This window comes from Rattus norvegicus, chromosome 5, assembly GCF_036323735.1.
Source record: "Rattus norvegicus strain BN/NHsdMcwi chromosome 5, GRCr8, whole genome shotgun sequence".
NCBI lineage: Eukaryota > Metazoa > Chordata > Mammalia > Rodentia > Muridae > Rattus > Rattus norvegicus.
Genome location: NC_086023.1, coordinates 165829279 through 165849395, shown reverse-complemented (window position 1 = coordinate 165849395; position 20117 = coordinate 165829279). Strand labels below are relative to the sequence as shown.

Genomic DNA, 20117 nt, shown 5'->3' with positions numbered 1-20117 from the left:
ACAACACAACAAAAGCAGGCACAACACAACAAAACAAAACATTTTTTAAAAATCTAATCATCAGGGGGCAGAGGCAGGTGGATCTCTGTGAGTTTGAGGCCAGCCTGATCTACCTAGCAAGTTCCAGGTCAGCAGGTCCATGAGACCCTGTTTCAAAACGTAAAATAAAATGCAATCATCTCAGAATCCTATCCCCCAGATAAATACAAAACAAAACACAGAGGCTCTTTGTATTTTGGGTGCTAGGACCAACCTGGAAACTACACTGAGCTACAGGTCCAGCCTGAGGCTGAATCTTAAAACATTGACCTTCGGGGTAGAATCAGTTCCACCTTTTCCTAAGCAAAGTGCAGAACCAGACCCCGCTCCCCACTCACCCCTGTATGAGTCACCGTGAGGACAGGGTTCTGTGAGAACAGCAGGCGTCCACAGGGACTGGGAGCTGAGCTACCTTCTGTCCTAGTACTGGGAGGGGACGTGGATGCTAAGTGATTGACTAATGGCCAGGACTCTGGACTCTGGCCTGTGCTGAAATTCAGATGTAATAAACATCGAGGGGTGACGGATGACCCACGCAGAGACTCCGTGAGATTCCCATGAGCGTGGGCCTGGGTGGTTTTGATCAATGATGGCATTCCTCTGTGACTTGGGTGGACTTGGGACCTAGTCTAAGGATGTTACCCTCTGCTGACCAGCACTGCTGATTACCCTCAGGGTCTCTAGGGATTCTCAACACCCTGGCAAACCTGGACTCCATACTGTGATGTCTGGGATCCAAGAAGATGTTCGGTCATGCCTGGGATGGGTCCACAGGTGTGGATCCATCTGTAAACAGCTCTGGTGGCCCGGGGACACCGGGAAACTGTGTCCGGGCAGTATCCTGCATGGCTGAATCTCACGGTCTTTGTGCTCACACAATCAAACCCCACTAAACCAGGGACTCGAGTGTGCAAGGAATGCACTGCCTGCCTGTGATTCTGGGAGGTGGAAGAGTCCACACTGATGGCTGCCTCTCCACCGGGCTCCGAGCTTCACTAGGCGAGGCTTCCAGTGTGCTTGGTCCCCGAATCCTGAAGCAGGAACCAGGAAGGCAGCACCAGCGAGAACAGTGAGGGAAACCAACTATTCAAGTGCTGGGCACTTCTGGGGTCCGTCTGGATTCCTGAGATTCCCCCATCTTGGGGGGAATGGAAGCCCCAGGAGGGTTCTGGGTGGGGGGCCGAGGATAGCAGCAGCAGAGAGAGAAGAGCCTTGTGCGGACCGCCCGGGTGCAGAGGACAAACATGATGCAGTTGGCCCCTCCCTGGAAGGTGTTTCCAATGCCCTGTGGGGGTGGGGAAGGGTGTAAACACAGAAAGGCAATCATGGGGAGTTGGTGGGCTGCTATGAATCCCATGACCTTCCCATCCCTGCCTCTAAACGTGGGATGAGCTCAGACGTGTGGCCTTAACCAGAGTCCTGAACAGGTCTAAACTGGTCACCTAGCCTGGACCTGCATTTAGGCCTTCTGCATTGAGAAGAACCCAGGATCAGTCAACCCTGCCAGGGCCCCCCTAGGTGACTGAAGATGAGTGGACACTCCAAACCACCCCCGCTTTGGGACACAGAAGGGACAGTGAGCTACCCTGCTTCCCATAAGCCCATCCTGCTAACACACTGGGACCTGAGATGCCTCTGTAGGGTGGCAGGGCCCATGGGAACAGACGTACATGTAGAACAACCAGCACCGGTGCCTGCACAACCGGGGAGCCACAGAGGGTCAGGACAAAGCGCACGGTGCTCCAGACCCGGAGGCAGATGAATATGAAGGGAATGAGGATCAGTTTCTTATCAGCCATGGAGGTGGGGGAGCCTCGCTGCAGCTGGCGCCCCTCCCAGATGGGCCGGTACTCCGAGAGCGCCTGGTGCTGTGAGGAGAACAGGGAGCAGAGAATGAGAGACAGGCCTCTCACCGGATTGCCTGTGCACACCCAGTGCCCACACCAGCCAGGGACGGCAAGGGGCGGGCACTGCTGTCTTTCTGATCACCGTGTCTAATTGATCTCTCTCCTTCCCACCTCAAGCCAACGCAGGTGGCAGGTTCTCAGACGATGTCATGCAGGCTTGTCAAGCCCTTTGCTCAAAGCCCTCGGAGGCTGCATTTTGGTCCTTTCTTACACGATTCCGTCAGGGTAAGCAAGCGCAGCTTGTTCTGACCTCTGTCCCGTTCTCTCCCTTGCTCACTCTTCCAGCCAAGTCGCTCTCCTCTGACCCCAGGTCTCAGCCAGTCCTTGTATCTGGGAAAACGTGCCCAGTTTCCCGCAGCCCCCTCACGTTCAAGTCCTTAGCCAGTGTCACATCCAGAATGAAGCTCACAGCCAGACCTCCCGCCAATAGCCCTGACCCCATCCTAACCATTGGCTGCTGTCTGTTTCCCATGGTTCTTCCAACCTCCATCCTCTGAGGCCATCTACCCTTGTTTCTCGGCGTATCCCCCGCCCGCTCCACAATGCGAGATCCCCAGAGTGCAGGCTTGCCCACAGAAGCGGCAGAGGAAGGCACGGAGTTGGTCTTGGCACTTGCATTCCTTGGGGATGGATGTCATGGCAAGAAAAATGTTCAGTTTCAAATCACAATCAAATCTGCAAAACCGACTGAAGTGGCCAAGGATCGAAAGGTGTCGGTTTGAGCCTGGTCTAGGACGCTGAAGCCCCGGTAAGGGGACAGCCATGTTCTTAGCATCCCTGAGTACCAACCTTCAACAGCAACAACCTGATAAAGGGACCCATTTCCTCCTCCCGTAGGGGTCTGAGACAGGACATGATCTATGTTCCCACCTCCCTGGCCACTTCATTCCTCTTCTGAAAACTCTTGCCAAAGTGCAAGAGGAAACTGTCACACACAGAAACCGGCCTGGCAAACGGGGAGCTCCTGCCCTACTCTAGAAAGCACAGAGGCAAACACCAAGAGGATGAAGCCTGGTAGAGCTGGGGGCAGGGCTTCATTCTCCAGGAGCAGCCCTCATCTTCCCAGGTCAGAAAGGCTCCGACACTCGTCTGTGTGGGACTCACTGCCAGCCCTGCTCGCCAGCCAGGACTCCAGTGGAGCCGGCGAGGACATGGCGCAGGTGAGGACCAGCTAAACGGAAAGCTCGGGTCTCAGAAGACAGATGTAAATGTGTACGGGGATGAGGAGTCCCGAGAACACAAATCAAGAAGTATCGGTCAGTCAGAAGTGGCTGCTCGGGGCTAGACAGGATAGTTTTTAATCCCAGCACTGGGGAGGTAGAAGCAGGTGGATTCTGTGAGTTCAAGGCCAGCCTGGGCTACAACGTGAGACTTTGTCAAAAAATAAATAAAAAATAAAAATAAACAGAAAGAACAGACAGATGAGCTGTCCGGTCGGAAGGATCTACAGCCATGGCCGTGCCTCACTGATAGAGTGTTTAAGCACGCAGAGGGCCTCAAGCACTGAAAGACAAAACAACCTGCTGGTAAGACACATCCTCCTTGAGTTTCTGCCTTGAAATCTCAGGGGGTGGAAAGCTTATCGTTTCATTACTTGAGAGGCAGAGGCAGGAGGAGCAAGAGTTTAAGGTTGTCCTCCACTTCCATGCTGCATCAGACCCTGTCTCCGGGACACAGTGCATTTGATGGAGCGCCCACTCAGCACACATGAAGCCCTGGGTGCCAGCCCCAGCACTGTCAAACTGGTATGCTGGTGCGCGCCTGTAATCCTAACACTTGGGAGGTGGAAACAGGAGCAGAAACGTAAGGACATCTTTGATGGGACTCTCTCGTGAGTTTGAGGCCAGCCTGAGCTACATGTTACCCTCAACAAAACAAGACCCCACCCCCCCCAAAAGGTACATTAAATACACGGAAGGAAATAGGGTTCTCACTGGCTGGAGTCTGAACTCAGCGCAACCTCTCTGGTGCGCTGCTTTAGCTACCGATCGGTTTATCAGTTTATCGGCTCCCACTTCTCTGAGGACAAGCCTCCCTTTTTGGACAGCCCTGTGGATTTGTGGTCTCCACCATTCTGACGGCCACAACTGCTTAGAAGCATCTTAACTCCTTAGTGTAATACCGGAGCTTGCCACACAGGGGCAGTGCAAGACCATGTGGAAATGCAGCTCGGCTGTCCAGCTACTGCAGTGTGAACCCGCTCAGCCCCCTAAGTCACACCTACACTGGGTCAGCCCAGGGACACAGTCCCTATGGCCCAGCACTAGCTTGCTTCCTCAGGGATAAAGCCTGTCCCCTAAATGGCACCTACCGCCCTGTTGATGTGCTTCCTGACCAAAAGGTACAGCAGAGGTAGCAAGATGTAAGCCAGCATCTCCCACAGCTTCCCGGTCAGTAGCATCCACAGGACACGGTCCTCGGCCTCCAGGTTGATCCAGCACCAGCCCACGGACACATCAGAGGCATCGTAGCCTATCTTCTTTAGACAGACGGCTGCCACTGTGATAGCCAACGGGACACCCCAGCTGAAGAATAATGAGAAAAGAAAGGTGCCAAGGTTAGCCTATAAGAAAAGAGAGGTGCCAAGGTTAGCCCATAACACCCTACAGTGTCGGCATGGGCAAAAAAAATGACTGGAGTCCTCTGTGAAGGGGACAGTGCTCCCCAAACCAGCAGCAGTGCTCCTGCAAAACAAGGGAGGGCAGGAAGGGCAGGGAAGCCTGCTCTAATTTAGAATTCCAGGACTTTGAGGCTGGGGATGTGGCTTGGTCAGGAAGGGAACGGCTATCTCTACACCACCCCACCGAAAGTGGGCATGCTTGTAACTGCCTGTAGCTCAGCGCTTGAGAGGTGGAGACGGATAGACCACTGTGAAATCCAGGCTAACCTGGACTACATAGTGAGGTGCTAGCCTGGGCTACAGAGTGAGACTCCCTCAAAAACAACCTCCCAAAGGACAGCAGCTCAGTGGTCTCTGGCTGCTCTTCCAGGATTCTATGCACCACATGGTAACTCGCAACCATCGGGGCCAAGGGGATTTACTGCCTACTGGTAGCCTACAATCCCCAATCCAGACCCTGGGTTCTCCCAAGCTCCCCCAGGTTTCCAGGGGACTGAAGGAGGGTTTACACTTCAACATAAATGCTGGTATTTGCAGACTGGTACAAACTGGTGACTCCAGTTTCCGGGGATTCAGCATCCTCTTCTGGCACAAGTGAGCAGACAGACAGACAGACAGACAGACAGACAGACAGACAGACAGACACACACACACACACACACACACAGGCAAGATGGTCATATTGAAAAATAAAATAATTTAAAAATAAAATTCAGTGTTCCTCAGAGACAGTGTGGCCAGACCGTTTCAGCTCCTACATGCCCAGCTTTTCTCCCGGCATCCAGAGGAGCGTGGGCCCCACTCTGCAAATACTGGCATGTGTGTCAAGGCTTAAACTGTCCAGTTTCTTGGTAACTCGGGGGAACTTGAGGTTGCAGGATTTGGGGGGAATCCAGAGTCTAGATCCATGGGCTGTGGGTAAATCCCCTTGGCCCTAAGGCTTCCTTTCTTAGGCAGAGAAAGTATTGCCTAGTAAGCATCAAAGTGACCTCCTAGAACACCCGGCTGGAGAGAAGGCTCAGCAGTTAAGAGCACTGACTGCTCTTCCAGAGGTCCTGAGTTCAAATCCCAGCAACCACGTGGTGGCTCACAACCATCTGTAATGGGATCTGATGTTTTCCATTTGGAGAACACCCCACAATTAGGCCCAAGTCTCCTTCCCAGAAGCCCTGTCCCACTTCCTTCCAACCAGAGGGATACCTCTTACGGAGCTGACACATGGGTTGAGGGCGCCGACTTTGATGCAGTGGGTTGGGTCCAAACTATCACTTTGCTGCCACCCAGGCAGGTTGCTTAGCTTCAGCACGCCAGGGCAGCGTTCCCGCAGGGTGGGGAAGGTGACTGCACTGTCTGAGGAATTCACACAGCTCACACAAGCCCAGGCAACCCCACATGTGCTGGCGGCCATCAAGGCTGTGATTACAGCCCCGGCATGGCAATGCATGCCTGTAACTCCAGCACTTGGAAGCCAACCTGGGCTACGTGGCTGTGATGTTGTTATGGGGCTCATCAGAAGAGTGTAGATGGGTGTGTATAGTGTGTGCACATGTATACATACATGTATCAAACATGCACCTTACATATAGTGTACAGTATCATACATGCACCACACGTGTGTCATATATGTACCATACATGTGTCATGCATGTGCCATACATGCATCATATATGTGCCACTCATGCATCATATATGTATCATGCATGTATACATACATGCCACGAATAGAAGGATGTTCGTGTCCTCGGGTACACGAGCAATGTCTACCTCTTCTCCTGAGGTCCCCAACTGAGACTTGAGAACCAGTGAATTTATGGGGCTTCCTAACAGATCATAGGTGAGGGGTTACTTATAGGGGTGTGGGTGTTCCTCCCCTAAAAGGTTGCGTCTATAAAGCCTTACCTTTATTCAGTAGGAATGAGGACTTCCTCATGGACACCTAGATGGATCCCAGCCCCGCCCCATCCAGTCTTTCTGGGTCTATGTACTCTAAACCCTTCCCAAGGCAGGTACGTGTTAGACAGAGGTCCATACAGAAGGTGGCTGGAATTTACTGGGCACTCAAGTGAGGGCCTTGTGACCTCTACATCCTCATGAGGGAATGTTAACAGTCAACAGGTCTGGCCGGGATAACCCTCCGTAAACAAGCTGAGAGGACAGTTATAATACCCTATACTAGACTAGAAGGACAGACTGAAACCCACAAGCTGTCCTCTGACCTCCACGTGTGTGCCACGGACACCCATGCCCTCCCTCACAAATAAATACACGCAATTTCCAAAACACACGCATGCGCATACGCACTTATATTTCTACATTTCTATACCAAGCACTCCCTATGGCCACGCCCTACAGACAAAGGACTTTCCTTCCAGGGCTGCTTCCCTGAGCCCTGCTCTCCCTGGCCAGCCATGATCAGGAATTGAGAGTGATCTCCATCATACACAAAAAGAGGCAGCCTCACAACTTTCATTTTCTGTAACATCTAAGATGAAATTGAGAGGCCCCTAATCCTAGCACTGTGCTTTTGTGCTTGTTAGTGTCGAATCTGTTTCTACAAAATACGGCGCTCTTAGATGTGGTCCCTGGCTGGGGAGAGTGGGGCTCAGGGAAGCAGCCCTAGAAAGAAAGTCCAATGGTTGTACGGGCGTGGCCATAGGGAGGACTTGGTATAGAAACTCTAAACCTCTGATTCTGAAGCAGGAGGACTCAAGGACCAAGGTCTGTCTAACTGGAGGAGGGCTAGCACACCATACCCGAGAAGATCTCTCATTTGGGGTGGCACCAGCAGCGCCTCCGGGGAGCGCCTGGGCCTCTGGTTTGTGTTTGCCTAGAACTCTAGGACAGCTCTGCATTGTCCCGTCCCCCCCCACCCCCCCCCCCACGTTCCAGACCCTTCTCTCCAACTCCCAACTTTCAGAACCTGAGGCTAGGACTGCATGTGGAGACAAGGTTCTTCCAGAGTTAACTCAAAATGACTTGGCTGCCAGAGTGGGTCCACATCCAAGAGCACTTGGCGTAGACAAGCACAAAGGGGCACCCTTGTAAGCATCTGGGAGACGATGCCATCTAAGAGCCAAGGAGAGAGGACCCAAGAGAAACCTCCTCGCCCACACCTTGAACTTCCAGCTCCAGAGCCACGAAGGAAGAACTCCAAGCTGCCCAGGATGTGGGTTGTTGGCACATCAACAACCTCCTCCTTGGGAGGAGACACAGCCCCAAGCCCTGGGGGAGCACAGCCCACCCCCCCCCCCCCCGAGTCCCAGGGATGAACTAGAAGGGCCCAGAGAAGAGAAACCGGACAGGATGATGCTTGGCTTTCCTCAGTTAAGCCCTTCTGGGACCTCTCTATTCATCGTAGTTTCAAATTTCCAGGGGCGTGAAACTCATTGTGCACAGGGAGGAGGCAAACCACCCTCATACTAGGAGTTCATATGATGGCCACAGGCAGGTGGCTGTCCTCAGAATACCAGTGTGCCGGATGCCTGCTGGAACCAGGCCCCTTGGGCATTCCAGTTCTGCCCATCTGGAGAACTGTTATAGAATAGAGCACTTTTCTGTAAGGGCATCCTTCCTCCCAATTCACTGAGCTCAGTGGAGAAGCTTCCCCCTGCTTTCCAGAGAGCCATCTGAAGTCCCTGCCCAGGCCCCAGCCCATCCCACTAAGGGCCCAGGTTATAAGTGGGCTCCAGGGATGTTTGTGCCACCAGCTCCTCCCACAACCAGATTCCTGTATTTCCTCAGTTCCTCCTGAACTCTGGAGGTTGGCAACTACAGGGTAGAAAACAAAGAGGGGGTCTTCCTTCACCCCTCTATGTGCCAAATCGCAACTTCTGGTTTAAGGACCCAGTGACTGTAGAAAGCCTTAAAAGCCAACAGAGTTAGGGTCTGGGAAATAGAGGAAACCCTGAGGCAACAATGTTTCAGTTTACAAAAGCTCTAGGGAGGAGCTGTCAGGAAGCAGGCTGAACAGAGAAGAGGCTGTAAAGAGGCAGCTTCCCCGGGACAATGGCCTCCCATTGTCCCCCTCCTGGGGCAGAGCTAGGATGTGGGAGAGGTTCAGGGGGTCAGTCTCTAGGAAGGCTGACTTGAGGTCATTCTGTGGCTTCAGCTGTGGGAGGGGGAGGGGTGTCCCATGCAATGCACGACATACCTGGTCACACTCTAATTAATCCCCAGCAGACGGCCCTGCACAACTAGGTCCTGGCCACACTGGCTGAAGAAAGATAAACTCTTACTCTACACTTGGAAGGATCAAAGGTAGCCTCTGAGGCCGCCCCTGGGGCCATGCTCTGGGTTTTCTACTGCTAAGACTTTACCTTATTATCTTGAAAAGGAGCGTTGGGTAGAACAATCAAAAACCAGCTCCAATTTGGGGGCACTGAAGCCCTGGAGTATTGCTCAGAAGGCTGCTGCCCAGAGGGGATCATGGGTGCTGTACTTCCTATCCAGAACCTTCCCTAAGCAGCTCAACTAAAGTGCAACAGCCTGAGGTAGGGTGGGGCCCTAGGATTGGCTTCCTGAGTTACATCCTTTCTAGTACTTTCACTTAACGGCTAAACTGAGGCTGCTCCATTCCCTCCCCCCCCCAGCTGGGGACCGAACCCAGGGCCTTGTGCTTGCTAGGCAAGCACTCTACCACTGAGCTAAATCCCCAACCCCAAGGCTGCTCCATTCTAAGCACAGAGACCTCCTCACTCTCAAGTCTGAAAAAGTAAGGAATTTCCTTTTGTTCTACGAATTGACCATTGGAGCTCCTATCTCAGGGCTCTCCCCCACCTCCTACCCCCCAACTCCTCTACCCCCACCCCACCCCTCCCCCAACTCCCACCCCCACCCCTCCCCCAACTCCCACCCCCACCCCTCCCCCAACTCCCACCCTCACCCCTCCCCCAACTCCCACCCCCACCCCTCCCCCCAAACCCTCACCCCCTGCCACCTGCTGTCAACTGGGTGCACTAAAGGATGTTTTGCCCACAATCTACTTTAGCATATATTCACCCCCAAACTGGAGAGGTGGCAAATGACTTAAATCCCAGCACTTCCCAGCCAAGGGGCAGGCAGGTTGGTTTACAATAGGGAGTTGCAGGCCAGCCAAGGCTGCTTAGAGACCTATCTTTAAAAATAAAGAAAAAAAGAAAAAGAAAATGTGGAGACATTTTCCCTTTTGTAGAGCCTGCTCCTCCCTTATCAGCCCTTGTAACAGCTCTAAGACCCCAGCCTGTAGACCCCAACGACAGCAACTGAACGAGAGCAGGGCGTGGCAGCTGGGAGGTGAAGGAGAGAAGCCCGACCTTAACTCAAAACCAGTCTCCTGAGCTACACAGCGAGTTCTAGGCCAGTCTGGGCTACAGTACTGGACAGACCTCAGCAACAACAAAAGCCAAGCTGGGGCACGATCACTTTTGTAACCCTTGCACTTGGGAGATCAAGAGTTTGATCACTCACAGGGCTACACAACAAGTTTGAGGCCAGGCTTTGCTGAGAAACCTTCTCAGAAGACAAAAACAAACAGAAATGGGTCTCTCCCCAGACACCCCACCGCCCTAGCACAAGTCTTCAGGAGGAGGCGACACTGGGACACCGGAGGAGGAATCCCCAAATCCAGTTCTGCCCTTGAGTTCGTGGCAATCCCCCTGCTTCAGCCTCCTAAATCCTGGGATTACAGACATGCCCTACAATGTTTGGGGTACCCTACCTTTGTGTTCCTTTTCATTAGGTCGCGACTTCCAACCCCTTGCAAAGAGTTTTTATGACACTTAAGACACAAGACTCTTCTCCGTCACCCAACGGAGCGCCTGAGGTAGGTGAGGGAGAGAAGGCAATACAACTGCGGTCACATTCACTCACAGACTGCTGGAGGTCAGCTTAGGCAGGACCCTTACCTCTGATCCTTGGAGACAACACCCACTTCCCGCCCCTATCCACAGGACTCTAGAACAGATCTGGCAGAATAGGGGTAAGGGTGTAGGTGGCTAATCAGCTCGGGCTGGCTCTGGAGCCCTTGCCAAGGGGAGGGTGGAGACAGCTTCTGGGTTATCTCAGTTGCCTTAAAGGAAGAATGAGTTCAAGACACGGCCCCCGGCAACTCCAGCCCTGGCCACAGGTGGGCGCTATAACCAACGAGCGCAGAAGCACATTCTGATGGCTGCGCAACAGGAATGATCAAAGCCGAGCAGGGGCTGGAGAGGGAGCCCGGCTCAGAGCAATGGGGGCTACTACAGAGGACCTGGGTTCAATACCCGACTCCCACATCCACAGTCATCTGTAACTCCAGTCCCTGGGGGCCTCCTTGGGCACTACACACGTGATTCAGGCTTACATGCCGGCAAAACACCCACACAGAAAGGAAAGAAAGAAAAAGAGACAGAGCAATAACCACGCCATGCCTGGCCGATGTCACTTTGCCACGTGAACTCCAAAGCACTTCTGAAACCTGCCAGAGTGCAGAACCCGAAACCCTTTGAGGAAGCGCCAGACAAACAAAACCAAGGGACATCCTATGAATCGCCATGCTGAACTCCTCACAAGGCCAGTGTTACGAGTCCAGTACAGTGACCCCTTCAGTCGTCTCAGAACCCAGGAGGGGGGCAAAGGATTTGCCCTGAGGCTGAAGCTAACTTGGGCTACATATGGAGTTCCAGGCCAGCCTAGACTACAGACTAAGGCCCTGTCTGAACAAAATAGAAACAGGAGCTTGGGATACAGGGAGGAATGCTTGCCTGGGTTTTATCCTGACCCTCAGCCGTGCACGGGACCCTTAGTGGCCACGGCCCTGCAATCACAGCAGTCTGAAGTAGAAGTAGGATTGGACTCAAACAAAAACAAAAGTAAACGAACAAAACCGTCCATGTCGGGCTAGCAAGATGGCTGGGGGTGGGGGTGGGGGGTTAAAGGTGCTTACTGCACAAGCCTGATGATTCAATCCCTGGAACCCACAGAAAGGTGGAAGGAGAGAACTGACTCCCCAAAGCTGTCTTCTTCCACAGACGGAGTGCCATGACACATGTACTCCCTAAACGACAATACTAAGTGCAAATAAAGTCAGCGTTATGAACTAAGATGGCCGCGGAAATGGAAGAATGGAGGAGATAAAAAGACATGAAAATCACGTCAATGCTTAAGCCAGAACTTTCCTCAGAGAGACAAAGGCCAGAGAAAGTCTGCCCATCAGGTGGCAGTGTCAGGTGTAGTTGTGTACAGGTCTGTGTGCTTCTGTTGGAGAGCCGCCGTGCACAAAAGCATTTAGGGAGGAGAAGCATCTTTGTCTCTTCAAGAAAAACAACAGAAGACGATACAGTGCTAACATTCAGGAAATCTGCAAAGCTAAAAATAAGTTTTGCTCAAGTAATTTGTTATTCCAGCCAGGAAGAGTCATAAAGGGTGCAGACTCTGGAGTGGGTCAGAATCAGTGTCCACACCGAGCCTCCCACTTCCCACTCTGTGGTCTTGGGCCATTTGTCTTCTGTGAGTGGTGGGTGACTGTCCCGCCCACTTCTGGAATTCTGAGTTTTATGCCTGTAATTGTTTTTGGGTGTGGGATTTCTCAGGGCTGGGGATGTAGCTCAAACTTCAATCTCCAGACTCTCCAGAAAAGAAACAGAAAAGGTCTCCCTTTGATGCCACGGTCTCTCTCTCTCTCTCTCTCTCTCTCTCTCTCTCTCTCTCTCTCTCTAAGCGAATGCTTTTGGCATACACCAACTTATTTATTTTTCAGGTTTATTTATTTTTATTTTATATGAGTACACTGTCACTGTCTTCAGACACACCAGAAGAGGCCATCGGAACTGAACTCAGAACCTCTGGAAGAGCAGCCAGTGCTCTTAACCGCTGAGCCATCTCTCCAGCCCTTGGTGCCACATTCTTTTACACCAGTAAACACTCGATTAGAGCACCGGCTACCAGCATGTAATAGAGGCCCGCCATTTTGGATGGGAAAGAAGTCTCTTGACTCACTGTTCTTGTATTGTTGGACATTGAAATCAGTTCTAAATCTCACGATGGCGACAGCACTTCGGCAAAGTCCCGGGAACACACAGCATTGTGTGGACTTTGTATTATCTTAGGCTAGGCTCTGGTCAATAGGATTACAGGAGCCGGAGGTATGAGCCAGGGCTTCCTACAAGGATTACTCCAGATAACAAAACCAAGAAAGCAGGTGGCCCAGCATTGCCAACTCTTTAGTATTGTTATACTGAACAACGGTTAGTACTCGCATTATTTTTCTTCCAATTCAAATGAGAAAATGGTACTCTGCTACTCTGTCAAAGTAACTTTCGGGGGGGGGGGGGCACAAGGTTCTTAAGAACCCAGGGCCTTGCGCTTCCTAGGCAAACGCTCTACCACTGAGCTAAATCCCCAATCCCGTGCTGTTAGCGTTTTAAGTCCTTTGCAAGGCTGTAAAGTTTGAAGAGTCTGGGTAGTCGATGGGCGTGGTAGCACACGCCTTTAATCTCAGCAGCCACGGGAGCCAGAGGCAGGAGGTTCCAGGCCAGCCAAGGCTACACAGGGAGACACTCCAAAGCTGTACACCGGGGAACCCCTAGCAACCGGCATGGGAGGATCTAGGTCAGAAGTGAACCTGTTGGGCAGGTTCTAGCAAGTCCCCTGAACACAGCAAGCCCTAGGAAGACTTCCCCAAGCATCACGGAGAACTCTCCTAGAGATGCTGACGATGCGGACGAACAGAGCACTCCCAACTCATGGGTTAGGGAACTCATCTTCTGAAGGGACCACAAAGAGGGTTCTGTTTCTTTGCTTAAAAAGTGTCCTGTCTTCATCAGGTTTTAAAGGAAGGCAGCAGGGCTGGAGAGATGGCTCAGTGGTTAAGAGCACCGACTGCTCTTCCTGAGGTCCTGAGTTCAAATCCCAGCAACCACATGGTGGCTCACAACCATCTGTAATGAGATCTGATGCCCTCTTCTGGTGTGTCTGAAGGCAGCTACAGTGTACTCATACAATAAAATAAAATCTTAAAAAAAAAAAAAAAAAAAAGGAAGGCAGCAGAAGAGAGGTCCTTGCAAAGAAAGGGCTCCTTTTCCAGTGCCACTGACCACCTGTGTTCACACTTCAACCCTGCCAGGGTCTGACGTAGTTGGTGTCTGGTGCATGCTGGAGGGGAGAGGAATCCCGGACTCCTTTTCAGTAGGTCCCTACGCTGTAACATGATGACATGGTACAAAGATTTTGCTTGGCCAGTGGAGAAGAGGGTTCTTTCGTTTCTTTCGGACCCACTGGGTCCTTAGCTTCCTTCCAACAGCTACGAAAACAGGAGGTCAAGTGACTTTTCCCAGCTTGTTGCCTCCGCGTGTGACACCCAGGTGACCTGTCTCTACCGAAGTGCTGACTACCCTCTCGGCCCTTGGAAAGCATTCAAGTTTTTAATAGACAGGGCCTATAATTAGGGCGAACTCCGGTGCCTTGAGCTGAGGCAAGGAGACAGTGAACAAGCCTTAGGATTCCTGCCTTAAACTCTGCACAGGCTGCTGAGAATTTCAAACTCTGAATGGACAGGAGGGAGGCTGGCCTCGGGTACAGCTTTCTTGCCGACAATCATGAAAGCAGGGCAGACCAGCGCAGCAGTGCAGGGCGGTGGGTTTCCCCATCTCAGGGACTCCAGGTGGCCGAGAGCCTGATCCTGACCAGCCTTCTGCCACCTGACCTGAATCCCCGACAACCAAAACCACATAGAATGGGCTGGAGAGATGGTTGAGGGCATGGCTAGGAGAGGTGGTTAAGATCATGTCTTGCTCTTGTAGAGGACCTGGGTTCAATTCCCAGCACCCACATGATGGTTCACAACCATCTATAACTCCAGTTCTGGGGGATCTGATGCCCTTGTGTGTGAGCTATGAGGGCACCAAGTACTCAAACATGTGATTCTCATGCACGTGCTACACATACAAGCGGTCAATATTCACACATAAAATAAAATGAATAAATCTTTTTTTAAAAACGTGTAAGAAAAATGCAGGTAATGAGGGCCCGAAGTCTATCAATGTCATGAACTGCTTAAAAAGCATACCTCTTTGTATTTTATAGTTGACGCACTACCGTCTGACCGAGGCTGGACGCACCACCACCCACTGTGGTATAAAATTGTAAGTTGTGGGCTCTTAGGCCTGGGCGGTCACCTAACTCATCTCCCAGCCTGCAGACTGGAACGTCTCTCCATGGGCAGCAGAGACTGCCAGACCATGGTGAAGTAGGATGCAAAGGGTACACACTGTCAGCCCCAGTGCCTTTATAAACGGCAGGCCTCTCCCTTTGGGCGAGTCCTGCACCCAACCACACCTTGCTGGGAAAGGTTCTGGCTGGGGCAGACTCAGAGACTACCTTCTTCACAGATGCTCAGACAGGTTTGGCTCCAATTTCTTGGGCAAGTCGGGCATCCTTCCATGGTTCGGGGATGCATGGGAACATGACTACCAGTAGGACACATCACCTTGCCACCTAGATAGGGAACGCACAAATGCCCCAGAACAGCACGCAAGGCCAGGGACTCATAAGTCTGGGTCTGGGGCCTGGAGGCAAAGCAGTGTTTCCTACTCACCTGATGAGGTGAAAAGCCCAGACTAGGTGGTCCGTGCAGGGCCCGCGCGTAGCTCGGACGATATTGAGGTATAGGTAGAGGGCGATGGCCACGGTCCAGAAGAAGGAACTGGTGTTGGCGAAAGTAGAGAGCGCGCCCTGAAGGACGCAATCCCACGAAGTGCCCGCAAAGTCCTGCAGCACTCCGTAGAAGTACGAGGCAGCCGAGAGCAGGTCCGCCAGCGACAGGAAGAGTAGCAGGCGCCGAGCCCGGCTACGCAGGTCAGGCCACAGGGCGTGCGTGGCCACCAGGAGGCCGGAGCCCAGAGCTGACAGCACACAGGACAGCAGTACCACCGCGCGCTCCCACGGCAGCAGCTCGGTGGGAGGCGCGGGTGTGGGCATGGCCGGCTGGGGACCAAGGGCAGACGGCCAGGGTGCACAGGCCCAAGGGTGCCGAGAGGTCGTGACCAAGCAGAGCCCGCGGTCGCCTCTGTCTGGGCATCAAGGCGCCCGGGCTCGCGTCCCCACGGGTCCCGCCTGCGTCCCAGCCCCGCCCAGTCTATCAACTACACAGCCGGCGTCTCCCCGCGGCGCCCTCCACTCCCTGCTGCTAAGCTCTACAATCCTACCCTGAGTCCTCCAGGTCCCTCCCCTGAGCTCCCTAATCCCCGCCCCTGATTTCTCCAGCCCCGCCCCTGAGAACCATAATCCCCGCCCCTGAGCTCTCCACGCCCCGCCCCCGACCGCTCCAATCGCCTCTCATGAGCTCCTTAGTACCCGCCCTCGCCGCCTCCAAGCTGGGTGACCCTTTCACGAGCACTCCACGCCCCGCCTCTGTAACCCTGCGCGCTCTCCTCGCGCTCCGCCCCCGCGCCGTAACACACTAGGATCTGAAGCTCCATCGCTCCGCCCCAGAGCTCTCCACGCCCCGCTCTTTAGCCCCAGAGCTCCGCCTAGCCCCTCTCCGGTCAAGCTCCTCCGGTGCCCCCAACTTGTGCATTGCTCCGCCCTGGTGCTCCTTCAGCCTGGAGCTCAAGCGCTTGCCCACGTTTCCTCACGTCTCTGCGCTTCTACACTTCCCTCCTACCCAGTCCTGTCCCAATCGTTTGTTGCCTTCTGTTTCCCAGAGCTACTCTAGGGGGTTAGCAAATGGCTAGGACATCCCGTTCTGGGGTGGGGAGGGAGAATGACATTTTTAGGGCTAATGTTACTTTCCCTTGGTCAGCTTGCTTACTTCTGTTGGGGAGGGGAGGGGCAGTTGTTGGAGACATTCTTTCCGATGGTGGCAAAAACAGGTCCAGAGCATGACCTACATTCCTGAAGCGTGGGTACTCCAAGTCTTCACAAGGTCTGTGGTGGAGCTTTATGGAAGTTTCTAACTTTTGTTACAATGAACATATTGTTTTTGTGGAGCGGGGAGTGGAACAGTGTACCTTACACATCCCAATGAAGTGTTCACCTACTGAAATATACATATATATATTATATATATATCATTAGTTCCCTCTACATACCTTATTAGGTGCTATTTTAAATGTACATTTTATTGTTTTACATGCGTGGATATTTTGTCTGCATGGTTGTATCTGTACCATGTGCATGCAGTGCCCACAGAGGCTAGAAAAGGGCGTCAGACTCCCCCCCCCCCCCCTGCACCATGTAGGGGCTGGAATCGAATGTGATCTGGAAGGGCAGCAAGTGCTCTTAGCCGCTGAGCCATCTCTCCGGCGCCAGGTGCGATTTTAAGGAATGAAACATTAGTGCCTATGAGTTGGCCTTGAGTAATAGCCCTGGCGGAACAACACTGACGACCTGAATTTGATTCTTAGGACTCACTTGGTAGAAAGAGGTAAGTCGTCATCTGACCTCCACACCTGTGAGGTTCCCCACCCCCACCCCCACCACGCATAAAATGAAAAATGTAATTTTAAACATGTAACATGTTGTCTGTGCTCAACTCCCCACCCCCAACACACACACACACACACACACACACGCACGCACGAGGCACACATGCAGGCATACTCTCATACACATGTAAAGCACAAATAAGTAAATCTTGTTCTTTTTTTTTTTTTTTTTTTTTTTTTTTTTTTTTTTTTTTTGGTTCTTTTTTTCGGAGCTGGGGACCTAACCCAGGGCCTTGCGCTTCCTAGGCAAGCGCTCTATCACTGAGCTAAATCCCCAGCCCCTTGTTCTTTTTTTTAATGAGAGACAGAAAGAGAGTGGATCCAGATAGAAGGGGAGGTTGGCAGAACAGAGAGAAGGTGAGGGAGGGAAAACTGTAATCAGGATATAGTGTACGAGAAAATCTATTTTGAGTAAAAAGGGGGAAAAAGAATTTCATACTAAACATTTGGAAAGCCAAGAAATGATTCTATATTATGTTGCAAACCACAAAGATGACCACTTAAAACTTGTGAAATCCAAGTACAAATTAAATAGCTGCATATATATGTATATGTGTCTACATATATGTATATGTGTATATATATGTATATGTGTGTATATATGTATATGTGTGTATATATGTATATATATTTAAAACAATGTGTTCCTTAGCTGTTACCCCCAAATTCTCCCCCTAACCACTAATTTTCTTAGTGTGTGTATGGATCTATGTACTCTGGATACTTTCCTACAAATGGGATGATATAGTGCACGGGCTTTAGTGTCTGGTTTCTTTCACTTGGCATATTTTCAAGGTTCCCTCCCTCGCTGTAAAGTATCTGTATTCCTTTTCTTTCCATGAGCGATCACATTCTACTGTGTGAATCCACTTATCAGCCAATGGAAAACCTCTGGTATAGCGAATAATGTTGCTGTAAAAACTCAGGTAGAAACGCCACATGGACGTGTTTCCAGTTCTCTTGGGCGTGTGCCTAGAGTGGTGGAATTGCTGGGTCATATTCTTGTCTCTGAGGAATGTGTGGCCTCTGTCTGAAGTGTCTGCATGGTCTTCTTCACTAGCAGAGCAGGAGGGATGGCTTTGATTTTTCGCCACACACTTTTTTGGATGGGGCCTTATATAGTTCTGGCTGGCCTTGAAGACAATATGACTTTGAGTTTCTTGTCCCTTTCCCAGGGGCTAAGATTACAGATTTGCATCGTCAAGCCCTTTCTTTCTTTCCTTCCTTCCTTCCTTCCTTCCTTCTTTCTTTCTTTCTTTTTAAAGATTTATTTATTTTGTGTACATGACTACCCTGACATCAGACACACCAGAAGAGGGCATCAGATCCCATTACAGATGGTTGTGAGCCACCACGTGGTTTCTGAGATTTAAACTCAGGACCTCTGGAAGAGCAGCCTGTGCTCTTACCCGCTAAGCCATCTCTCCAGCCCCCCATCAAGCTCTTTCTTTATTATTATTTTTTTTCCTTTTCTTTTTTTTGGGGCTGGGGATTGAACCCAGGACCTTGCGCTTCCTAGGCAAGCGCTCTACCACTGAAGCTCTTTCTTTAAAAAATATCACATTTATTTATTTATTTAGCTAGCATGCTGGCTAATTTTGTGTCAGTTTGACACAGTCTAGAGTCGTCCGAGAGAAGGGAGGTCCCAGTGACAAAATCCCTCCATAACACTGTTCCATGGGCAAGCCTGTAAGGCATTTTCTTAATTTGTGATTGATGGGAGAGGGCACAGCCCATTGTGGGTCAAGCCCTCCTTGGGCTTCTATAAGGAAGCAGGCTGAGCAAGCTATGGGGAGCAAGCCAGTAAGCAGCACCCCTCCATGGCCTCTGCCTCAGCTTCTGCCTCTAGGTTCCTGCCCTGCCTGAGTTCCTACCCCCGATTTCCTTCTGTGATGGACTGTTTACCTGGAGTGTAAACTGAAATAAACCCTTTCCTCTCCAAGTTGCTGGGGTCATGGTGTTTCATTCCAGAAGTAGCAGCCCTAACTAGGACAGAGATTAGGACCAGGGTGGTGTGACACACTAGACCATGTCTTGGGGAAGGTTCTGCAGGAGCCTGGAAAATAAGAATGCTGAGCACAGTGGGGAAGATGGAGGCCTGGCTTGTGAGTTACAGAGGGAAACAGAGACTCCATGGGGCCACTTGTGTAAGGGATCTGTGGTTCTGGTCAGCTGGGGCTGAAGAGTCAACGTGATTCACAAGGAAGCAGAAACACTGAAGTGAAACTTTGCTTTACTGGGGCTAAGAAGTTTGTGGTGATTAAGAGGAGATCAGTATCACTGAGGTGAAATCTCCCGGGAGGCGTTTCCTCAGGCCAACACAGAAACCTCCTAGAGGTAGCCTAGGTTGTAAATTGAGCTGGCAACCAAACTTGGTGGTGTAAGAGTCGCCCAGGTTGTACTGGTTTTGAGGGCCTGAAGGGGGTGGGGGGAGTCATGGAGAGCAACCGAGGCTTGGCGCTGTGAGAAGCCATGGGTAAAGGTGCAGCCCAGTTACAGCAGGAGACCCAGTGCTTTGGAGATGGCAGTACGGTGGGATGACCACCAAGACCAGAAGCAGCAGTGGAATGGAGTCAGCTGGAGCCTAGAAGACAAGGTGTGTGTTACAGAGGGCAGAGCTGGAGAAGTGAGCCAGCCTTTTGGAGGAGCCCAGAAAATGACTGACTCTCAGATAAGAGACATTGAGACAGTTACACTTTTGGGAGGGTTTTTGTTTGTTTGTTTGTTTGTTTGTTTTTGGTTTTGGTTTTAGTTTTGGTTTTTGGTTTGTTTAGATCGCAACTATGCCTTGTTGTTTTCTCTTGGACTAAGAAAGCATTTAACTTGTTGTTTTATTTTACAGGAGCCCATAATTGAAAAACTTTGGACTTTTAGAGAAATTGAACCTTTTTTAAATAAAAAAAGATTTATTTATTTTATGTACATGAGCACACTGTCGCTGTCTTCAGACACACCAGAAGAGGGCATCTGATCCCACTACAGATGGTTGTGAGCCACCATGTGGTTACTGGGAATTAAACTCAGGACCTCTGGAAGGGTAGTAGTGCTCTTAACTGCTGAGCCATCTCTCCAGTTCCCAAAATTGAATCTTTTTTGGGGAGAGGCAATCCC

General features: G+C 51.4%; 1 protein-coding gene across 3 annotated transcripts; it reads right to left on the bottom strand.

Moving 5' to 3' along the window:
* Window positions 1-19: 19 nt before the first annotated feature.
* Gpr157 (G protein-coupled receptor 157) lies at window positions 20-15745 on the bottom strand. 3 transcript variants are annotated; one of them, NM_001012107.1, is made up of 4 exons: window positions 15116-15735; window positions 4258-4471; window positions 1710-1907; window positions 20-1324 (listed from the first exon to the last, which is right to left on the bottom strand). In NM_001012107.1, the coding sequence occupies exons 1-4, from the start codon at window positions 15496-15498 to the stop codon at window positions 1127-1129; spliced, it is 993 nt and encodes a 330-aa protein (NP_001012107.1). In that variant the 5' UTR covers window positions 15499-15735; the 3' UTR covers window positions 20-1126. The 3 variants fall into 3 exon arrangements, 2 of the variants coding, with proteins under 2 accessions (NP_001012107.1, XP_038966031.1); XR_005504463.2 differs by lacking the exon at window positions 20-1324 and adding an exon at window positions 2395-2566 and having other exon boundaries at window positions 1769-1907; window positions 15116-15745; XM_039110103.1 differs by lacking the exon at window positions 20-1324 and having other exon boundaries at window positions 1765-2566; window positions 15116-15745.
* Between the last annotated feature and the right edge of the window lie 4372 nt (window positions 15746-20117).

Bases quoted from the DNA above. Each gene is read 5' to 3' on its own strand.
- Gpr157 (NM_001012107.1), bottom strand. From the start codon at position 15,498: ATGCCCACACCCGCGCCTCCCACCGAGCTGCTGCCGTGGGAGCGCGCG. The intron at 4,472-15,115 runs GTGAGTAGGAAA...ATTATTCTTCAG, and splicing joins TGGGCTTTTCACCTCATCAG to CTGGGGTGTCCCGTTGGCTA. The intron at 1,325-1,709 runs GTACGTCTGTTC...CCACCCCCACAG, and splicing joins CGGTGCTGGTTGTTCTACAT to GGCATTGGAAACACCTTCCA.